The sequence below is a fragment of the Pneumocystis carinii genome (genome assembly GCF_001477545.1).
Source record: "Pneumocystis carinii B80 chromosome Unknown supercont1.14, whole genome shotgun sequence".
Classification (NCBI taxonomy): Eukaryota; Fungi; Ascomycota; class Pneumocystomycetes; order Pneumocystales; family Pneumocystaceae; genus Pneumocystis; species Pneumocystis carinii.
In genome coordinates, this window is record NW_017264726.1 from 77,896 (window position 1) to 96,497 (window position 18,602).

At 28.5% G+C, this 18,602-nt stretch overlaps 9 protein-coding genes across 9 annotated transcripts; 4 read left to right on the top strand and 5 right to left on the bottom strand.

Annotated features, from left to right (window-relative positions):
* Window positions 1-122: 122 nt before the first annotated feature.
* Window positions 123-3,779, bottom strand: T552_03008 (hypothetical protein; the record flags this gene model as incomplete). Its single annotated transcript, XM_018371528.1, has 17 exons — window positions 123-281; window positions 328-409; window positions 451-608; window positions 650-811; window positions 857-1,042; window positions 1,087-1,284; window positions 1,326-1,400; window positions 1,442-1,555; window positions 1,608-2,086; window positions 2,131-2,221; window positions 2,263-2,471; window positions 2,512-2,793; window positions 2,838-3,081; window positions 3,129-3,282; window positions 3,326-3,460; window positions 3,510-3,610; window positions 3,654-3,779. The coding sequence occupies 17 exons, from the start codon at window positions 3,777-3,779 to the stop codon at window positions 168-170; spliced, it is 2,910 nt and encodes a 969-aa protein (XP_018224658.1). The 3' UTR covers window positions 123-167.
* An 852-nt stretch (window positions 3,780-4,631) lies between these two features.
* On the top strand, window positions 4,632-6,607 carry T552_03009 (hypothetical protein). The gene is made up of 6 exons (XM_018371529.1): window positions 4,632-4,685; window positions 4,748-5,004; window positions 5,052-5,148; window positions 5,206-5,919; window positions 5,963-6,123; window positions 6,171-6,607. Exons 1-6 carry the CDS (start codon window positions 4,677-4,679, stop codon window positions 6,559-6,561), a joined length of 1,629 nt encoding a protein of 542 aa, XP_018224659.1. The 5' UTR covers window positions 4,632-4,676; the 3' UTR covers window positions 6,562-6,607.
* A 225-nt stretch (window positions 6,608-6,832) lies between these two features.
* Window positions 6,833-8,176, top strand: T552_03010 (hypothetical protein; the record flags this gene model as incomplete). Its single annotated transcript, XM_018371530.1, has 4 exons — window positions 6,833-7,480; window positions 7,525-7,650; window positions 7,699-8,051; window positions 8,104-8,176. The coding sequence occupies 4 exons, from the start codon at window positions 6,833-6,835 to the stop codon at window positions 8,174-8,176; spliced, it is 1,200 nt and encodes a 399-aa protein (XP_018224660.1).
* Window positions 8,177-9,881: 1,705 nt separating this feature from the next.
* On the top strand, window positions 9,882-11,518 carry T552_03011 (hypothetical protein). The gene is made up of 7 exons (XM_018371531.1): window positions 9,882-10,017; window positions 10,069-10,122; window positions 10,177-10,466; window positions 10,507-10,586; window positions 10,626-10,815; window positions 10,875-11,191; window positions 11,240-11,518. Exons 1-7 carry the CDS (start codon window positions 9,928-9,930, stop codon window positions 11,470-11,472), a joined length of 1,254 nt encoding a protein of 417 aa, XP_018224661.1. The 5' UTR covers window positions 9,882-9,927; the 3' UTR covers window positions 11,473-11,518.
* A 137-nt stretch (window positions 11,519-11,655) lies between these two features.
* Window positions 11,656-12,491, bottom strand: T552_03012 (hypothetical protein; the record flags this gene model as incomplete). Its single annotated transcript, XM_018371532.1, has 5 exons — window positions 11,656-12,010; window positions 12,101-12,147; window positions 12,196-12,263; window positions 12,314-12,351; window positions 12,406-12,491. 5 exons carry the CDS (start codon window positions 12,489-12,491, stop codon window positions 11,656-11,658), a joined length of 594 nt encoding a protein of 197 aa, XP_018224662.1.
* A 303-nt stretch (window positions 12,492-12,794) lies between these two features.
* On the bottom strand, window positions 12,795-14,815 carry T552_03013 (hypothetical protein). The gene is made up of 4 exons (XM_018371533.1): window positions 14,652-14,815; window positions 13,736-14,612; window positions 13,634-13,688; window positions 12,795-13,591 (listed from the first exon to the last, which is right to left on the bottom strand). Exons 1-4 carry the CDS (start codon window positions 14,767-14,769, stop codon window positions 12,857-12,859), a joined length of 1,785 nt encoding a protein of 594 aa, XP_018224663.1. The 5' UTR covers window positions 14,770-14,815; the 3' UTR covers window positions 12,795-12,856.
* Window positions 14,816-14,975: 160 nt separating this feature from the next.
* On the bottom strand, window positions 14,976-16,098 carry T552_03014 (hypothetical protein). The gene is made up of 3 exons (XM_018371534.1): window positions 15,967-16,098; window positions 15,726-15,921; window positions 14,976-15,427 (listed from the first exon to the last, which is right to left on the bottom strand). Exons 1-3 carry the CDS (start codon window positions 16,068-16,070, stop codon window positions 15,020-15,022), a joined length of 708 nt encoding a protein of 235 aa, XP_018224664.1. The 5' UTR covers window positions 16,071-16,098; the 3' UTR covers window positions 14,976-15,019.
* A 742-nt stretch (window positions 16,099-16,840) lies between these two features.
* Window positions 16,841-17,288, top strand: T552_03015 (hypothetical protein; the record flags this gene model as incomplete). The annotated part of the gene is made up of 3 exons (XM_018371535.1): window positions 16,841-16,998; window positions 17,042-17,138; window positions 17,197-17,288. The coding sequence occupies exons 1-3, from the start codon at window positions 16,885-16,887 to the stop codon at window positions 17,286-17,288; spliced, it is 303 nt and encodes a 100-aa protein (XP_018224665.1). The 5' UTR covers window positions 16,841-16,884.
* A 136-nt stretch (window positions 17,289-17,424) lies between these two features.
* T552_03016 (hypothetical protein) lies at window positions 17,425-18,589 on the bottom strand. The gene is made up of 5 exons (XM_018371536.1): window positions 18,390-18,589; window positions 18,208-18,341; window positions 17,990-18,156; window positions 17,516-17,937; window positions 17,425-17,466 (listed from the first exon to the last, which is right to left on the bottom strand). The coding sequence occupies exons 1-5, from the start codon at window positions 18,541-18,543 to the stop codon at window positions 17,441-17,443; spliced, it is 903 nt and encodes a 300-aa protein (XP_018224666.1). The 5' UTR covers window positions 18,544-18,589; the 3' UTR covers window positions 17,425-17,440.
* Window positions 18,590-18,602: the final 13 nt, after the last annotated feature.

The window sequence follows — 18,602 nt, forward strand, 5'->3', positions numbered from 1 at the left end:
CTAAATCAAATAGATCCTTTAAAGCACTAATATTCCTCTTTTCAAATATTAAATTAAAAGCTAATATATTTAATATTATAATAAAGCTTTTTTAAAGGTTAAAAAAAGTCGATCTTCGATATTATATATATATTAGTTTATCATAAAATATTAGTTATGCCTTGTGTCTAATAGTTTATTTTGAATTGCTCTAACCCATTATTTTTTTCAACACAAGAAAAAAAAAATTGATGAATATATGTTTCTAGATGAGTTGTGTGTATAGGATCTTGTTTTATAAGCTATATAATGTAATTAATTGAATTGAGTTATTTTAAATAGAAATACCTGTTGTCTACGAGCCATTTCAGGATTATTTGTAATATCCAAGTCGTTTTCATCATCTTGTGTATTCCAATATATAAGAGCACTATAATTGTAAATGAGAGAAAAATGATTGAAAATACTAACTCTCCTTCTTTATTTTCATTTATTTCGCTTAAAGTTTCAGACCATATATTTATTAGAGATTTTATATTGGCAAGAATATAAGGATTGTTGGTTATTAGCAAGGAAGTTATTCCCATTACATTTAGTTTTCTATATTTAGGATTGCCAATATTATCAAACTACAGAAATTAATAAAAGAATATTGAAAAGAGTACTTTACTGTAGAAATCCATGTATTTATAAAGTTGTTAATTATTTCTTCATTACTTGATATATCTTGTTGAAATGAAAATTTTGCTAGAAAATCAAATATTATACAAGGATCTTGCATAGATATTCTAGAAATAAGTGAAAAATATTGTATAATGATGGGTTTAGGTTCCTGATTTTTTTTTTTAATAATTAATTTAACAAAAGAGAAGAATACTTGATTGATTATAATAGATTCCAATATTTTGAAAATAAACCTGGATTTAATCAATTCATCTGAATATAAATGGATAGATGTTGTCTGAAATGCAAGATCAAGTACTTTTATTATGATATAGAATACATCAAGCCGCAATTCTCCTAAAAGATTTGAAAGTTTTGTCAAAAATTGCAAAGAATAAAGCTAATTTTTTATATTTAATAAAGAAAAATGTGAAAGGTATTTACCTTCATAAATTCATTTCCAGATAATAATATATAACTTTCAAAAATATAAAATACCTTTTTTAATATATCATCTCCATGATCTAAACAGGTTATAGCTAAAGGAATAAGAGATAACACTTCAAAAGATGAATTTTGAGTTTCTTGAAGTAGAGCATGCCATAATTCAAGAGCATCTTCCATCAAATAAATATAAGTGTTCTAAAATATTAAAATAAATTTCTCTAGTAGTATAATTATACCATTGATGAACCAATAGAATATCTAATCAATTGCATTACCAGAGGATGATATTTTCCTGATTCTTCTCGAAGAGACTAATATAATTAAGATAAATCATATTTAAATCATTATATACTTTGATTAGTTTTGTTAAAGTTACAATAACAGTAGCTTTAATAAGATGTCCTTCTTCAGAATTTTCCCAAAGAGATGGTAATATATCAACAATACTTTGTATATATGGAGAGATCTAAAAAATGTATACATATATAGATATATATATAGATATATTATATCCAAACCTGCTGCCCCATTCTTTCTATAATTATATTAATAACTTCTAAAACCTTAAGTTTTGAATCAGAAAGTTTGCATCGATTTATTAAGTGCAATAAACCGTCTAATATGTTTTTTAAATAAGGATAAAATTGTTCTTTTTCAAAATCCAATTCATCTACACATTGTTTTAAAGACATTGATGCCGTAAATTGGACAATTAGGTCATTTGATTCTTCATATGGACCCAGGAATCTTTCAATAATTGTATATATATTGTTTTGGATGTTTTTTGAAGATTTTGAAGATACCCATTGAGAAATAAGTATAAGAATTCTTCTATATATAATTTTGGAAATCCTTGAATTTTGTATTTGTATGTCTTTTGATAAAAAATTCATGAAAATATAATTAAAATCAACAGAGTCAGGTAAAAAACAAATACTTAACCCAAAAGCATTGTAAACAGCCTCTTTTAGAAAAAATGTATTTTCATCAAAAGTTACTAAACACATGAGAAATATGAAATATTGTATCCTAGAATTATACTTTCTACTGCTTGAAGTAATGATATAAGAAAATTGGATAATACATTGTTATATATTGAAAAGATATCTATAAACAAAGATTCTGCACAAGGCTAATAATATTAAGTAATATTTCAAAAATAAATATTTATACTCGAAGTTCATATTCCCAAGATTGCTTTTCCTCTGTTAAAAGCCATTGTTCAGGATCTTCTTCCCAAGCGAAAAGATCATTTGGTTTTAAAACTATAAATTTAGTAATCAATATCTCAAAAATTCTTTGAAGTATTTCTGAATTGAATAAATTTTCTTTTAAAATTTTATATGTTTTTTCAATTTCTTGTTTATATTCTCCCAATTTAACTAAAAGAGTTAGATGAAATTAAGATAAAAACATTATTACATTCTAATAAAATATCTGAATTATGAAGAAATTTCACTGATGATTTTATAAGAAGAAGACCTTGTATTACTATTTTGTATATAAAATTTACGTACTCTGTATCTTGCTCAGTAAAGATGTTAGCATTTTCTTCTATAATATTTAAATAAGTTAAAACAATTTCAATAGAATTTGGCATTAAAAAAATAGAAGTTGATTGTGTTGATGAAAAGTTTAAAAACATTTTTCCAAAAAGAATTATATGTGAATATAAAAAAGATATTTTTTCTTTAAGATGTTTACCTAATTTTAAATAAATATTTAGGAAGAATTAATGAACCTCTTACATAGATCAAAGTATATCTTTAAATATTTATAGGATAATTGGAAAAAAAATTGTGCATTCTCGTTTTTATATGGGTACTCAAATCCATAAATGATTAATCGTCGAAGAATCTTAAGACATATATGACTTATTTGCAGAAAAGGAAAGATTTCAGATTCTGAAAAATTGGATTGAACCGTATAGATCCATTGATCCGTATAATTTTTAAATATTTCACTGACAAGTTCAAATAGTTTCGGAGTTATCTATCGATCTTATAGACTATTTATAGATAAAAAGATGCCTTTCATACTTGCTGTAGATTATATTTTGCTCTAACAAGTCGACTGGCACAAAGATTTTTAACAATTTGATAAAGTGTATATAAATGTCGTTGTTGAAATGTATAAGATTTAGATGCAATTGATTCCATTATCATTAAAGAAAGCTCCTCGAACAAAAATGGCCTATTAATTAATGAAAAATTCTTTCGTTTGTAATTATTCATGCCAATCATTTGGAAAATCTAGCCTAGCAATTTTTGCTGCTAGTATAGAATTCTGAACCGCTAAAAGATGGTTTTCCTCTATTGAACACTGCAAAACTCGTTTTCGTATCCTCTCCTTCTCATCCAATGATAATGCACTGCTTATCATAAGCAAATAGCCCCTTCTTTATACCAAAAATCTTGTACTTTTTTGCACTTTTTCTCCAATATCGATCAATTCCATTCTTTAAGTAAATAATACTGATCCAACGAACATTATTCGGTAATCCTTTCTCCATAAAAATATCCTGAAATCCTATTATCTACTTGCTTCTTTCTGATTAAAATTACTTGAAGAGATAAGTAAAATCCTGGAACCGTTTCCCATGACTTAAGTTTTTCTTCTGCCGCCTTAACAATTAAAATATCCTGAGATACTGAGCCATAAAGTGTCTCAATTATCGTCTCATGCATCATTCTTATTCTCCTTCTGCTAATATCTTGCAAATTTATTTTATGAGGTTAATTTTTTGTACGATAAAAGGTATATACGGACAGGACTATATTAGTCAGGTTCTGGTAAAATGTAGGAAAACGTTAAGAAAAAGAGATTTTAAACATAAAAATAGACTTCCTGGCACTTAAAAAGCCTAGAAGTCTTTAATTTTTGCTTTTTAAGGCCTCAATTGATTTATAGTGGAAAATCCATTTTTATAACATAAATTTATATATAAAAATCGAGGTTAAGACAAAAAGTGGTGAATAAGGCGAAATTAAGTAAATTATAGAAAAAATTTTGACCAATCAATAGCCGTATGTCTAAAAAAACCATTGCCTCTATAACTCCGTTTTTTTTCTTATAAATATATATTTTTTTTTTATTTTATGTCATTTGGTGGTATCTTTAATTTTGATACATAAAAATTTTTTTTTAAAATAAACAATATTTTAAAAGAAAATAAGTTATTTTCATGATATTTATGACATTCTAAGGACGGCAATGATGTTTTAAGAGGGTTTTAAAAAAGATATATACTTTTTAAAAATGAATATTTTTCTCTGGAAAAAAAGAGACAAGCTTTTATTTTATAGAAAATAAAAAGCAAAGGCTCAGAAATCAAATATATACGCTTAATATTTATGTTTATGAGGGGAAATTATATATCTTTTATAGGTTATTAGTAAATTTATGCATCGAAGGTTTAAGCGCTAATTTAAACAATGAAAATCTTGAACTAACTTTATATTAAAAGAAATAAAAATACAAGGAAAACCTCTTGGATCTTTAGAAAAAAACTATTAGTATATATATATAATTGTATTTTTGTTTGGTTTTTTTGCAGGAAAATTAAGAGATATCATAAGCTAGAGTATATGATTGAGGTAAATTTAGATATAATGAAATAATAAGGGTTTAAGAGGAGTTTTGACGCTTGAATCTATAGATATTCAAGGTATTAGCTGAATGCAGCAGAAAGATCCATAGTAGTTTATTTAAACATTCGTCAAGGCCAATATATCAAGGACTAAAGAAGATAACATTTCGTCATATAGAGGAGAATGAGAAATCTATATGTAAAGAGTTTTGTTCAGGAAACAATATAGAAGAAGGTTATATGGATTATCAAAAAAAGATGATTCAAAAAAATCTTTCTCAATGTGCGAGTTTTGAGAAATATACATTAATTGAAAAAATGGGAGAGTAGGGTGTTATATGAATCTATAGAATCTATGTATTTATATTTTCAGTGGCGCGTACAGCGAAGTTTATAAAGCAATTTGTAATGAAACTAAGGAATATGTTGCTATTAAAGCGATTCGTAAATACCAGCTTAATTATACACAGGTAAGTTGTTTTTTTGAATTGATAGATTTTTTTGATTAATATGTTGATGAAAATTAGAAGGTTAGTGTTTTTAAAGAAATTCGGATTATGCAGGACATCAATCATCCAAATATTGTACGTTTTCTTGGATTTTTGGAAAACAATGATTATTATTTTCTTATTCTTGAACTTGTTGAAGGAGGAGAGATTTTTTATCAAATTGTTCGACTTACATATTTTTCAGAGGAACTTTCTAAACATATTATTACACAAGTTGCCCATGCTATACATTATCTTCATGAAGAGAAAGGAGTAGTTCATAGAGATATTAAACCGGAAAATATTCTTTTTAAGCCGATACCATTTCTTCCTAGAAAATATTCTAAATCAAAAAAGGATATGGATAAAATTGATGAGGGTGAATTTATTCAAGGTTTTGGTTCTGGTACTATTGGTCAAGTTAAAATTGCAGACTTTGGACTTAGTAAGGTTGTTTGGGATAAACAAACAAAGACACCTTGTGGTACTATTGGTTATACTGCCCCGGAAATTATAAAAGATCAAAAATATTCTAAATGCGTTGATATGTGGGCATTAGGTTGTGTTCTTTATACCTTTCTTTGCGGATTTCCTCCTTTTTATGATGAAAATGCTCAAATACTTTCAAGAAAAGTCGCTAGAGGCGAATTTACTTTTGCAAGTCCTTGGTGGGATAAAATTAGTAAAAGCGCACAAGATCTTATTAGTAATCTTTTGACGGTCGACCCTAAAAAACGATATACTATTGATCAAGTAATAAAAACACTTCATTATATCATTATTAATTTCTTATTAGTTTTTAAATCATCCATGGATTCGGGAATCTAAAAATCAAACTCTTAACAATACATCTCATCCTTCTAACTCCCTAACTATCAATCCTATCTCTTCATGGTCTTATATAAGAGATTATTCTACAAATAAAGAACATAATAAGGAATATAAAAATGATTTTAGGTAATTATTATTCTTTTAAATTTCTATTTTATATTAAACATTTAAAGATCTCCTGATACTGTTTCTCTACGTGATATATTTGACATTTCTTATAAAGTACAACGTATAAAGGAAGAAAATACATACAAAACATCCATCTTATTAGACAATACTTTTCAAAATAATTTGAATAACATTTCATACTACATCGAAGAGACAATACAAAGGAAATTATATCATCAGATATACCACTCTCCTAATGAAAATATCTACACTTCTGAAAAACAAAAAAAACATACAAATAACGGTAAAAATATCAATTCTTCTTTTAATCCTCTTTATTTATCAAATTTAAATTCTTCATCGGATCACTTCTCTTATTACTCTCAATCTTGCGTCGAACTCTTATTAGAAAAATCTACACTTTTATGCAGAAGAAAGGCTTTATTTGCTCTTTGATTTTCAATGATTTCTTTTTCATTTCTCATCTTTATTCATTCTATAAAACACTTTTCTTGGATGCTGGTCATTCTTCTACTTTATACATAAAATCACTTTCTTCTATTCTTATTATATAATTATTCATCTTTTCTTATTAATTATAAGGATATTATTTATTCTTCATTATATATCATTCCTATACCATCTCTTACCTTAACCTCATTATTTCTAATATTTTTATATATAAATAATCCTGTTAAAAACCCGGCTAAAAAGCTTATAAACCATCATGTCTGGTGATAAGAAGGACTTTATGTCTCTTTTTGATTCAATTGATAAGGTTAATTTTGATCAAGATACAGAAGGGTTTTCTGTAGAAAATATCCAGGATGAAAAGACAGTTCTTGAGTTTTTAGATAGTATATCAAGGCAAAAACCTGTTTATAAATATGAGGAGAATAAGGTAGAAGAAGAAGCAGCAGAAAAAGAAGCAGAAAAAACCGTTTTAATAAAGGAAAACTATGTTGAAAATGGTCCAATTGATGATACAGAAAAAACACCAAGAAACTCTAAAGAAACATGGTTTAATGGGCTTCTAAATAATGCCTCATTTTTTGTTAAACAGGCAGAAGAAAAGGTTAAGCAATTTCAGCAATCAGAAGGAAAAAAGATTCAAAAACGAGTGACTCAATTTATAGATATTGATACACTCGGAAAACTTGGTATAGAGATGGACTATGTTAAAAAAAACTCATATATGGACTTAGGAGAACATATAAAATCATATTCTATATCATCTTTATCATCAACATTTAATTCAGTATTAAATGTAGTAGCACCACCTATTTCATTACATGAAATTCTAGAAATAGAGATATATCATGATCTAACATTTTTTAAGAAGATAGAAGATGTGGTATATTCAGTATTTGATGAGGTGGATATATTAGAAGAGGGGTTATAAATGACTAATATATGAAGGTTATGTCACAGATAGAAAATGAAGATGTTATTGTACAAAAGGGAAAAAAGGATTCTATGCTTGTAGAAGCATCTGGGGAGTTTTGTATAAGTGAAGGGATTGAGGAGGCAATAAAATTAGCAAAGGTGATAATGAGATTGGGGTTATATATGAAAATGTTGAAAAATGAATAGAATCGTATTGAACCATTTCTGGGGTCAAAGAAAAGGAAAATAGGATTTTCTGAATCATTAACAGTGTATATGTCATGTATTTATTTATCAATTCAGGCATATTCATTTGATTTACAAGATACGATATTAAATGAAGCAAAAGATATAAATAAAAATGAAAGAATGCTTTGTTTTGTGGTACATTTAAATGATCCTCAGAGAAAAATTGAGTTTTCAGTTCATAGTCAAGCATTGCCAGTTGAATGGATTAATAAAATAAATAGTAAAGATTCAGAATTATTGGATGATTATTTGGATCAGATAAATGAATGGGTTGAAAAAACGTTACGACTCTGTATCGGAATTGTTGCGCAGTATGTTTATTCTTTAGTATTATTTTGTGAATTTTTGTTAATTATTTTTTAGATCTTATATAGAAAAACGTAATAGTAAAAATGAAGTGCTTGAAGATAAATGTTTGCCGGCAAATGTTTCTTAATTCGCTATATTTTGTCTAAATTATATGTTTTGTGATTTTATTTGAGTTTTTTATAGAAAATTCCTAAAGTTGTATATAATACTTGGTTTTCTATAGTCCCGCAAACAACAGAATGTATTAAGCTATTAGAGTATATAGAAAAAACATGTAAATTGTACGATACTTTAGAGATTGAAAAGTATGTTTTTTAGCTATTTAAATTAATTTTTGGTACCAGCAAGAAATATTTATTAGCATTATTTCTCAATATGTTTTTTCTAGAGCCATAAGCAAGCATGTAGATAAAGTAATCGTCCAAATAGGTCAAGGATTCTATACAACTAATATTCAGGTTCATCATTAATTTCTTAGATTCTGTAGACATTGACATTATAAATATATATAACCAAGCAAGCTCATACTCTTTTATTTAATACTAGTTTTGTTTATCAAGCAACTGACTGAACTTATTTCCATTTATCTCGTTTATTCTCATATTAAAAATACTAGAATACCTTTCTTTTCATATTCTACCATCATATTATAAGCCAGAATTTCACATATACCTTCTTTTTCATGCTTAACCCTCCTAACAATCCATTTTCCTTAACTATTAAGCATATGAATACAATCAATTCCTTCATAATCATAGCCTCTAATAAGAACTTTGCCTTGCTAATAGTTAAAAAGCTTATTAAGAATTAAATTGAGTTTTCGAAAAAATATTTTTGTTTTTATATCACATTCAGATTATTATAATACTTAATATATAAAGACCCTCCATATAACACTTCATATATAATTATAAACCTACAAACAAATTTATCCCTCATATTCTTTCTTCATTTCTTCCAAAAAATCACGTGCCTCTTAATGATAGACTATTCTTTCACCAATACTCAATATAAACTAAAATAACTCAAATATTGAACAATTCCTCATAAACTCGCAGATAAGTAGTCAATACCTTCAAAATAATACTTCCAATCAACGTTTTTCATAAATTATCCTTTTATAATATTATACATCATTTGCTTCTGAAAACCCATTTCTATGCCATTTACACCTTCTCTAATTACTTCGTCTAGATATCCAATATCATAACCCCCTGCTTATTAATATACGGTAATCTTCATAATATATTTAATTTATCTCCAATTTTTCTCAAAAAAAAATCTTGTAAAAACATATTTCATTCATTTAACACATCTAAATCTTATATATCTAAGATCCATTGGTTAATTATCATGTTTTGAAGAGCTATTTGACATATAAATCCCGGGCATAAAAAAACCAATATAACTCATAAAATACGTATAAAAAACATATTTTTCCCCCATAAATCAATACGCTCTATTCAGATATTCTATTTTTAACAAGAAATTCCTAAGTTAAGGCCCAGTTTAACCCTTTTTTTTCGAATTTTTGCACCAATCTTTCTTTCAAAATTTCCAAGTGTTTAAGGCCTCAATTAAATCCGGAAAAAAAGCTACTTCAATAAAAAACCATTCACAAACAACTTATACACTTATTATCTGCGAAAATTGATCGGATATACTCAAATTATTGGGTCTTATAAATCTTTGATTTTTCTTGACGTTAGTCCAGACGTCAAAAAAATGTGTAAAAAAAAAAAGGGTAAAATAGTCATTTTTTACTGGAAAAAAAGCTAATTTTAACAGTTAATTCGTCATTTTTAGGTCCATTTATGGTATTCTACATATAAATATAGTATGGGCTTTGAAAAAGAGCGAAAAAAAACGGGTGAATGAATGTCTGTAGAAGAAGATATAGATATGTCGGGATCTTCGGGGTTTAATGAGGATATAATGGGAGAAATAGGCCGGGAAATATTAGTAGAAGTGTGTTTTAATGTGGTTTTGGCTTTTTTTCGGGCTAAAAAAGGGTTTTAGAGGGACGAAGAATACGTATTAGATGATAAAGTGATTCTTGTCGTTGATACAAACGTATTCTCTATATTAAATGTATTTTTGAAGTAGCTGATTGTTATTTGTTGGAAGTTTGTGATATCTCATTTATCATTGATTTCCGATCTAAGCAGTCAGTGTGAAGCATATAAATATGTTATTATATTTCCATGGACAACGATTCAGGAGCTGAATGGGTTAAAACTATCAGGAAATAGGATAGAGGGACATGGAGGAGAAGATATGGCGTTTTGTGTGCGAAGAGCGACGGATTTTATATATAAATCATTGTTACAGAAAGAAAGTTCAATAAGAGGACAAAAAATGACGGAAGTGATAGATGCGACGCTTACGGGAGATGATTCTATTCTTGATTGTTGTAGGTATGTTTTTTTTTAGTTTTTTTCCGGTTAAAAAAGGGAGATATTGGCATGAAAAGCGTTTTTTAAAAACTATTTTACTATCAAATGATAAAAACCTCTCAATTAAGGTTATGATTCATGGTAATTTTTAGATTCGATGATTAATATTAAATAATCTAGGGATTTATTCTATTTCATATCAACCTGGAATGACATTAGAGCTTCTTTTAGAAGAAATATCAAAAAAACTTGATCATTATTTGAAACAGAAAGATTTTGATGAATTGCAAAATATTGATATGGAAATAGATGATATTCAGGGAGATTCATTTCAATCTTCAAAGTCTGTTGATGATAATTTGTTTCTAAGGTTTGTTTTTTATCTTTATATTATATTGGTTTATATATATATATATATTATCAATATAGAAATACCAAACAAAATCTGGAATTTAAAGAGGATTGCATGTATATTGATTGTATTCCTTTAAGAGATACTCCTCTTTCGGATGAATATCGCACTTTTTTAGCTGAATTATTTCAAGATATTACAACAACTGTTATAGAAACATCAAAAATTTTACTTAAAAAACATATGGCTAAAGTTCTTGGAAATGATTTCTCCGCTGAATATTTATTAAAAGGATGCACATTTCCTCCAAAACGTATTAATGATCTCTTTCATATTATTCAAAAACACTGGAATACTATCTTTAAAGAACTATTTAAAACATATGCATATAAAGGTATTCAATAATCATATAATATATATCTTTTTCTTATCTTCTCAAAAGAAAGGATTATAGAAATGACAAAAGCTTATCAACTTTGGTCAAAATGGGCTTTATTAGGTATCGGCATTGGTCCTTCTCCAATTCAATTATCAAACTGGGTCGAAGAAATCATTACATTTTGGAAAACTTTAACAACCGTTTCTAATACAGACACCACACTGGATAATGATATACTTCATAAAAAAATATTATGGTGTCAACAAATAAAAAACTTAAACGAAAAAATCATTTAAATCTCTTAATATATATTGTAAATTAACAAATTGTTTTGTTAACTCACAATTAATGTATATTCCTCATCAAGAATGCTAAAACATAAAAATTCAAATATTATAAAAGCAAAACAAAGTTACACACAACGATTCATCAAAATTGATATGCAACTTATCCCCTCCCCCCCCTCTTTTTCTTTCTTCTTATACCTCCATTTCTGCTACCGGATCTTCTGAATTAAAACTACCTACACTACTCATCTCCTCATTTTCAGAGTTCTCAACCATTACTGTCTCCATAATCTCCTTCGTTGCATATCGAGAAACATAATCCCGTACTTTCATCTCATACGTCTTAGGCTCCCGTATTAATAACGCTGCCGCCTCCCCATTAAGCGGATCACATGGATTTGGATATCGAAGTAACTGTGGTAGAAATACCTCAAAAATATTAATCATATCTATACGATTTCTTAATATAAAAATATTCCTCTCCTCTATACTACCAAACATCGGTGACCACGTCTGATTAATCACATCCAGACATACTGAACCACTTCTAATCATCATATTAATCATAAAATACCATAAATACGCCTTTTTCTCCCCAGAAAAAGGCGTAAAAAACCCCCCGTCTCATTCCACATACAGCTCATCAATGTTCGGATGGAAAATACGGTTCATAAACCCAATAGACTACCATATTTTTTCAACTTTTATATTTTCTCGCTCAAATTCTTTTACCGGCGATTTATATGGATATTGGTCCGGCAACTCAACATGCACCTTCCATACCCCTCCCGTAAACGGCGCTATACATCATTTCATTAATATTCTCCCTTTTAATCCCTTAAAAACCCACTTTCTTCTGGCCCCCGGAACTGAACATAAAACTCTTGCCTTTTCACCGTCATTGACCCGTTTTTCTCCAAAAAAAAACCCATAAAATCTTACATATTATCATTAATAAGTGTTACTTCATAATCACTCATCAATAATCGCATCACATCCGTCTCAATTCTTCTTCTTGGTGAGCTCATCTTGTCCTCGTAGGTCGTCTCGACTTAGTGAGAAAAAGGTAGATTTAAAGGTGAAAAATATACCAGAAGCCCAACCAGTGCCAACAATAGAAATAAACAAATATATGTATTTTTTTGTAGCCAAAAAGTGTTTTTAATAAGCCGTTATTGTTTAGTTTTGTATAATTTTTGATGCATTGAAAAAAGGAATTGAAAGACCTTATGCATAAAGAAAAAAGAAAAGAAGAAGAATAGTGAAGCGGAAAGGTGTATGAAAGAGTGTAGAATGAAGTGAATATAGTAGTGAAAGTGAATAAATAGTTTGTGTATTTTTTGAGAGTTTTTTGTAGATGAATATAGTAGAAAATAGTGAAGTTGTAGAAAGATTAGTGGATTTTTTTTTGTGAAGAAGAATTTTGAATAGATTGACGTTTTTGCATGATTTTGATGATTGAATGAGTTTTTTTAAAACGAGGATTTGTAGGATCAATGTCGAAATGATGACTTGAGTACATTGCAGAGAAGCGAGGGTCATCTAAATCCAATTGAAAGGGATCAGGAGTATTATTTTGTTGTAGATGTTGTGGAGGTTGTTTTGTTTTTTTTGTATAATTTTGTATGATTTTATTTTTATGTTTGAGTTGAGTTTTATGTTTTGTTTGTGTAGAAGAAGAATCCAGTGAGAAAAAAGGATCATTGAAGCCAAGATCGATGTTTTTATTGAGGTTAGAATCAAGAAGAGAGTTTTCCAGTGTAGAATTGTGTTTATCTTTGTTTCTTTTCTTTCTTTCTTTTTCTTTTCTCTTATATTTTTCCAAAGAAGTTTCAGGAGGGACATGATCTGAAATTTGATCGTCTATTCCAGGCATAAATGTAACCTTCATATCGCCAAGAATGTTATTTTGGTCAATTTGGTCATTTAAAGGATCATCATTGTTTAAAAGAAGTGAACGATACTTTTTTGTAGTTTCAGCATCACTTGCATCACTATCTGTTGATGCTAAATATACTTTGAAATCATTTTCATCTATTTCTTTTCCGGAGAATGCCCGTTTTACCATTTGAAGATAAACAGGATCATCATTATCCCACATTAACTTTACATTTGAATGTTTTAAAGCCTATTTTTTTTAAAATGAGGAAAAAAAAAGAGAAATACCAACATCTGTAACGAATTCTTCAGGAGTATAGCCTTCTGGAAGTGATGAACATTCATCTCTATTTAAAAAACAGTTATTATTAGATTATTAATTAATATAATATACCTTATTTGCATTGAATCAAATGATTCATTATCTGGAACAAATCTTAAATCAAAAAAGTTAGCTGATGCTTCATATTCCCTGCCATCACAATGTATATATATATGTTTTGCAGTATCAATTGAATCACATGTAACAATTGCATAATAATAACGAAGTCTTTCAAGCTGATACTTTCGAAGCTGTGTCATATTGAAATCATTACCATTATCTTCCTTTACTATCTCTTTTTGTATCTTTTCATCACTTGAACTATCTGCATCATCTGCATCATCTGAATCATCTGCATCTGAATCATCTACACTATTTTCAATTTCTTTATGAAACTCCCCCAATTCTTGAGCCTTATTTTTAACTAATGAATCCCTTGAAGGGCTCCTACAAAAAATACTTCTAGGAGGACCTTGTATATCCTCTTTTTCCATTCTTTTTCTCCCAAATTCACTAGGATAAATCTTAACACTCAAAATACTCCCTCCTTTGGGCACAAAACTGCCAAGCGCCGCAAAAATATCAACTGAACGAATATGATCCCAGTCAAGATTAACAACTGCCAGTCTGGAAGTCATTTCTCCCCTTGGAATCTCATTTTCTGGCTCTGGATCAGCCAGTTCTACATCTTCTACATCTTTTAACGAAAAATCTGACGATAAATCTTCTTCTGATGAAATATCATCCTCTTCTGATGATGTATAAGGCTTTTCTGGCCCTTTTTCATGGGTTTTATCCCCATCTAAATCCTTTTTTTCTAAACTCTTGTTTTTAACCTCAAAATCGTCTAAATCACTGCCGTTTTTTTCCGGTAAAATGTACAGGGACTTAACATCCTTCAAGTCCTTTCTTCTATCCTTTAAACGCCGTCCATATTTATCAAATAAAGCTATTTTTATTAGATTTGATAGCTTGAAAAGATACTTACGCTGTTCTGAAAACTCTGGATCAAGAATTGAGGAAAAACGAGAGTCTAGAACAACTCGCCCCCTCTTCTTTGGTCGTATAAACCGAGGATCTGAATCTACAGGGAATCTTTGGTCCATCTATAGACCAGCTTCATTTTTCTGAAGGTTGAAGAGAAGATATTTTGAGGGTTTAAAGATTATATAAAAATACATGTATTAAAGAAGATATCAGCATGTCTTTATCATTGCATCTAGAGAAATGATTATTTCTTTTTTAAAAAGCTCAATTTTTAAGAAAAAGAATTTTATCCTATGTTTCATGAGAAGATAATAAAATCCAGTGAAAAAAGAAAGAAAATCTGTCTAGAAATGCATCATGTTATCTTGATTAGTTCTCGGTGAAGTTAAATGTAGGAAAATCTAGTTCTTTTCTTAGTTTTTTCTCGCTCCAACCCCATAAACGCAAAAGAGTTTTAATTTTTGATTGTTGTAGTAAACCCTGAGCTTCAAGTATAGCTGTATTAACGCTTGAAGCAACTGTCTTTCGTAAAGAAAGATCTAGCAATGGTTTTAAAGCTGGTATTAGATTATTCGATGAAAAACATAGCAAAGCCATTGCAGACTCCAGATCTTGCAAAAATCCTGCATCTTTAGGCGCTCTTGATGCTAAATGTATCTCTGCAAACTCTAAAATAGGCATAAGATCCGTATTAGGAGAATATAATGCAATTCGTATAAGTTCAATCAATTGCAAACGCAATAACATAAAATGAACAGCAGGTCGGGTATCTAAAAGCTAATTCTATGTTAGTTATCATAATAATGTTGTATCCAATTGTTTTTTTTTCTTTCATTCTTATCCTTATTCTTCTCGTTCAACCGATATAGCGCTCATATTGAAGACTGAAGGGTGATGCTATCTAATCATTGCCCATAAAGACTAAGAGGGGTGCATGAATATTTAAATCATTGCGCTATATCCATCATTATTTCTATATTATGTCCTTTTTTTTTGACCAAAAAAAAAGGACTAAAAAAAGAAAAAATACCCATTCTAAACCCTTCTCTAAAAACTATCATACACGTTTACATACCTCTGGATCCATTTCATTCATTTTTTCAATTGCAGACAAAATATCGCCCCGGTAAATCGCATTCAAAACATTCATCCGTTCTCCCATCCATTCAAGACCTTCTAGAGGAGAAAGACGTGCTTCTTCAATAAACTTTAAAGCTGATGATTCATATCCTTCAATAATAAAAAAATTTAATATCAAGTAATTTAAAGCACTAAAAAATAATAATAATAAATAATAATAATAAACATTTCATTACGTCTTTGAAATATCAATTTGTTCACAACGTCGTTTCCATTCTTCTGGTGTATACCGTTTGGTTTCTAAAAGGGTTCTGGAAGCCATTAACGATGAAGATCGCATGAGAGACTTTAAAAGGTTTAAAGCCCTAATAGAATCTTCCTTGGCATGTTTTATTGTTATTGATTTAATATTGATTTATTATCCATTTATTATCCATTTATTACTATTAGTTTTCTTTTAAAACGGGTTGTTTTTTAATTATTTCTTGATAATTTTTATTATTTCTTATTATTTCTTATTTATTATTATTAACTTTTTATTATTAACATTTTCTTATTATCAACTTGTTATTTCTTAATAATTCTTAATATTTTTTATTAACTCCTTATTAACTTTTTATTATCAACTTTTAACTCCTCCTTATTAACTAACTTCTTACTAACACTTTATTAACTTATTATTATTAACTATTTATTAACTTATTATTCGCTTTTATTATTAGCTTTTAATATTATTTATTACTAACTTTTTATTAACTTATTATTATTAACTTTTTATTAATTATTAATTTATTATTATTTATCAACTTATTATTTATTAACTTCTTCTTCTTCTTCTTCTTCTTCTTATTATTATTTATTATCAACTTGTTATTTTTTATTAACTTTTAACTTATTATTTATCAACTTTTTATCAACTTATTATCAACTTCTTTTTATCCACTCCTTATCAACTCCAACTTCTTTTTATTCTACGTCTCTCTATATGTTCTCTATTGGTACCGCAATTTTCTGTACCAGCTGCGGATCTCTTCTAGATCTCACCTGCGATACTTATATTATATGTGCTCAATGCCGTGCTTCATATCCAATATCAGGTATGAATCTATAATTCAACCGTATTTCTTATATCTTATTGCATAACGGGTCAAGATATGACAGATATAAGTATTGTTAGTACATCTCGACCAAAAATTCTAGAAACAATTTCTTCTAAGCAAATGGATGGATCTCTCAAGTTATTAGAATCAGATGTTGCAGCTAGCATTGTTTTTAAAATATTTTTAATATGTAATAATCTAAGATTTTAAGATTAATGAAACATGCCCGAAATGCGAGTACAAGCAGATGCGGTTTCAGACCCTTCAAATGAGAAGTGCAGATGAAGGAGCTACAGTGTTTTATGAATGTCTTTTATGCGGGTTAGAAAGGAGAATAATTAAATATATAATATTTATGATATTAAGATACCGGTTTTCTACTAATGGATGAAGAGGAAGATGATGAAGATGATGAGGGGGAGGAGAAGTATGAGGAGAAGGGATGTGGAGAAGGATGAAGAGGGGATAAATTTAAAGAATGGGTTGAATTGAATGGTGTCAGTGTTTTAAAAGCGAAATTTATTAAATTATCAAGAATTCAAACAAGATATTGGATGAATGATCGTTTATTAGTGATTTATTAATCATTTATTAGTCATTTGTTAGTCATTTATATTGATTTACACATTTCTACAGCTAAAAAATGTTAGGAATCGATTGGTTTTATTCATCTATTCATCCTTACCAATGATACAGCTTTCTCGAACTATTCTTTCTTTATCATGTACAAATTTGTTAAGAAGAGATCGAACATCAGGGATACCAATGGAACCCAATGCTTCAGCTGCTTCGTGGCGAACCATAGCTTCTTCCATTTGGTTACATAAAACATTAGTTAAATATGGTATAGAATGAAGTGAACACAATTGACCAAAAACATAGGCAATTTCATGTCGAAATAAAGCAGATGGATCTTTAAAACCTTGTGCAAGTGCATCAATTGCAGTATCTGTACCGATATTGCGAAGTCTAAACATTACACGATATCGATAAAATAATGGTAATTCTTGATTGATTAGTTCACTACTTAGTTTTTTTACTTCGTTTTCTATTCCAATTCCTGGATCTTCTGGTAAAGGTGGTGCTGGATCTATTGAGTCGAATATACTATATCAAATAAATTAATATAAAATATACGAAATATACAAAAAGTATAGACTTGGGTAATAATTTTTCGGTTTTTGATTCATTCGAATTTTCCCATTCAATACGTTGGATTGCTAGATCACATGTTTGACGAATAATTTCAGATGGATCATTTTCCTTTAAGAATTTAAGAAGAGGTAAACTTTCTTGACTATTTAGTGCACCTAGCGCTTCTGCTGCCTAAAAATTGATCAAAAAACACATTAAATATCGATAAAAATAAGTTATAACCTCATGTCGAACTATTGTTTCTTGTGATTCACTTCTCAATATTTTTTCAAGTGGAATAATTGCTTTTTTATTCTGTGTTTGGCCTAAAACATATGCAATTTCATGTTTCAAAAGCTCTGAATCATCACAAAATCCTTTTACTTGTCAATACAATCTATTTTCTTTTTCTTCAGTTATATTGCCTTCGGCAAGAGCATCAATAGCTTTTTTATCACTTTTTCCATGTATTTTTAAGGAAAAAAGCGCTTCAAAACGGGCAGGAAGTGAACTTTCTTGGGACTTGTTCAAAAGAACATTACGAAGCTTAAATATTTCATCTTCTGGGTCTTGATTCATTTATTTTTTACTCTATTTTCTTATATTGTCAAAATTAACAGTTTTTTTAACGAATTTTA

Excerpts from the sequence above, each read along its gene's own strand:
- T552_03009 (XM_018371529.1), top strand. Across the intron at positions 5,149-5,205 it reads ACCAGCTTAATTATACACAG|AAGGTTAGTGTTTTTAAAGA; the intron begins GTAAGTTGTTTT and ends GATGAAAATTAG. Across the intron at positions 5,920-5,962 it reads AACGATATACTATTGATCAA|TTTTTAAATCATCCATGGAT; the intron begins GTAATAAAAACA and ends ATTTCTTATTAG.
- T552_03011 (XM_018371531.1), top strand. The coding sequence starts at position 9,928 with ATGTCTGTAGAAGAAGATATAGATATGTCGGGATCTTCGGGGTTTAAT. Across the intron at positions 10,123-10,176 it reads TTCTTGTCGTTGATACAAAC|TTTGTGATATCTCATTTATC; the intron begins GTATTCTCTATA and ends ATTTGTTGGAAG. Across the intron at positions 11,192-11,239 it reads TAAAACATATGCATATAAAG|AAAGGATTATAGAAATGACA; the intron begins GTATTCAATAAT and ends TCTTCTCAAAAG.
- T552_03013 (XM_018371533.1), bottom strand. The coding sequence starts at position 14,769 with ATGGACCAAAGATTCCCTGTAGATTCAGATCCTCGGTTTATACGACCA. Across the intron at positions 13,689-13,735 it reads TTTGATTCAATGCAAATAAG|AGATGAATGTTCATCACTTC; the intron begins GTATATTATATT and ends TTTTTTAAATAG. Across the intron at positions 13,592-13,633 it reads CTGAAGAATTCGTTACAGAT|GCTTTAAAACATTCAAATGT; the intron begins GTTGGTATTTCT and ends TAAAAAAAATAG.
- T552_03014 (XM_018371534.1), bottom strand. The coding sequence starts at position 16,070 with ATGCGATCTTCATCGTTAATGGCTTCCAGAACCCTTTTAGAAACCAAA. Across the intron at positions 15,922-15,966 it reads CAAATTGATATTTCAAAGAC|TGCTTTAAATTACTTGATAT; the intron begins GTAATGAAATGT and ends ATTATTTTTTAG. Across the intron at positions 15,428-15,725 it reads TGAATGAAATGGATCCAGAG|CTTTTAGATACCCGACCTGC; the intron begins GTATGTAAACGT and ends ACATAGAATTAG.
- T552_03016 (XM_018371536.1), bottom strand. The coding sequence starts at position 18,543 with ATGAATCAAGACCCAGAAGATGAAATATTTAAGCTTCGTAATGTTCTT. Across the intron at positions 18,342-18,389 it reads TATTGATGCTCTTGCCGAAG|GATTTTGTGATGATTCAGAG; the intron begins GCAATATAACTG and ends GACAAGTAAAAG. Across the intron at positions 17,938-17,989 it reads ACCGAAAAATTATTACCCAA|TATATTCGACTCAATAGATC; the intron begins GTCTATACTTTT and ends TATTTGATATAG.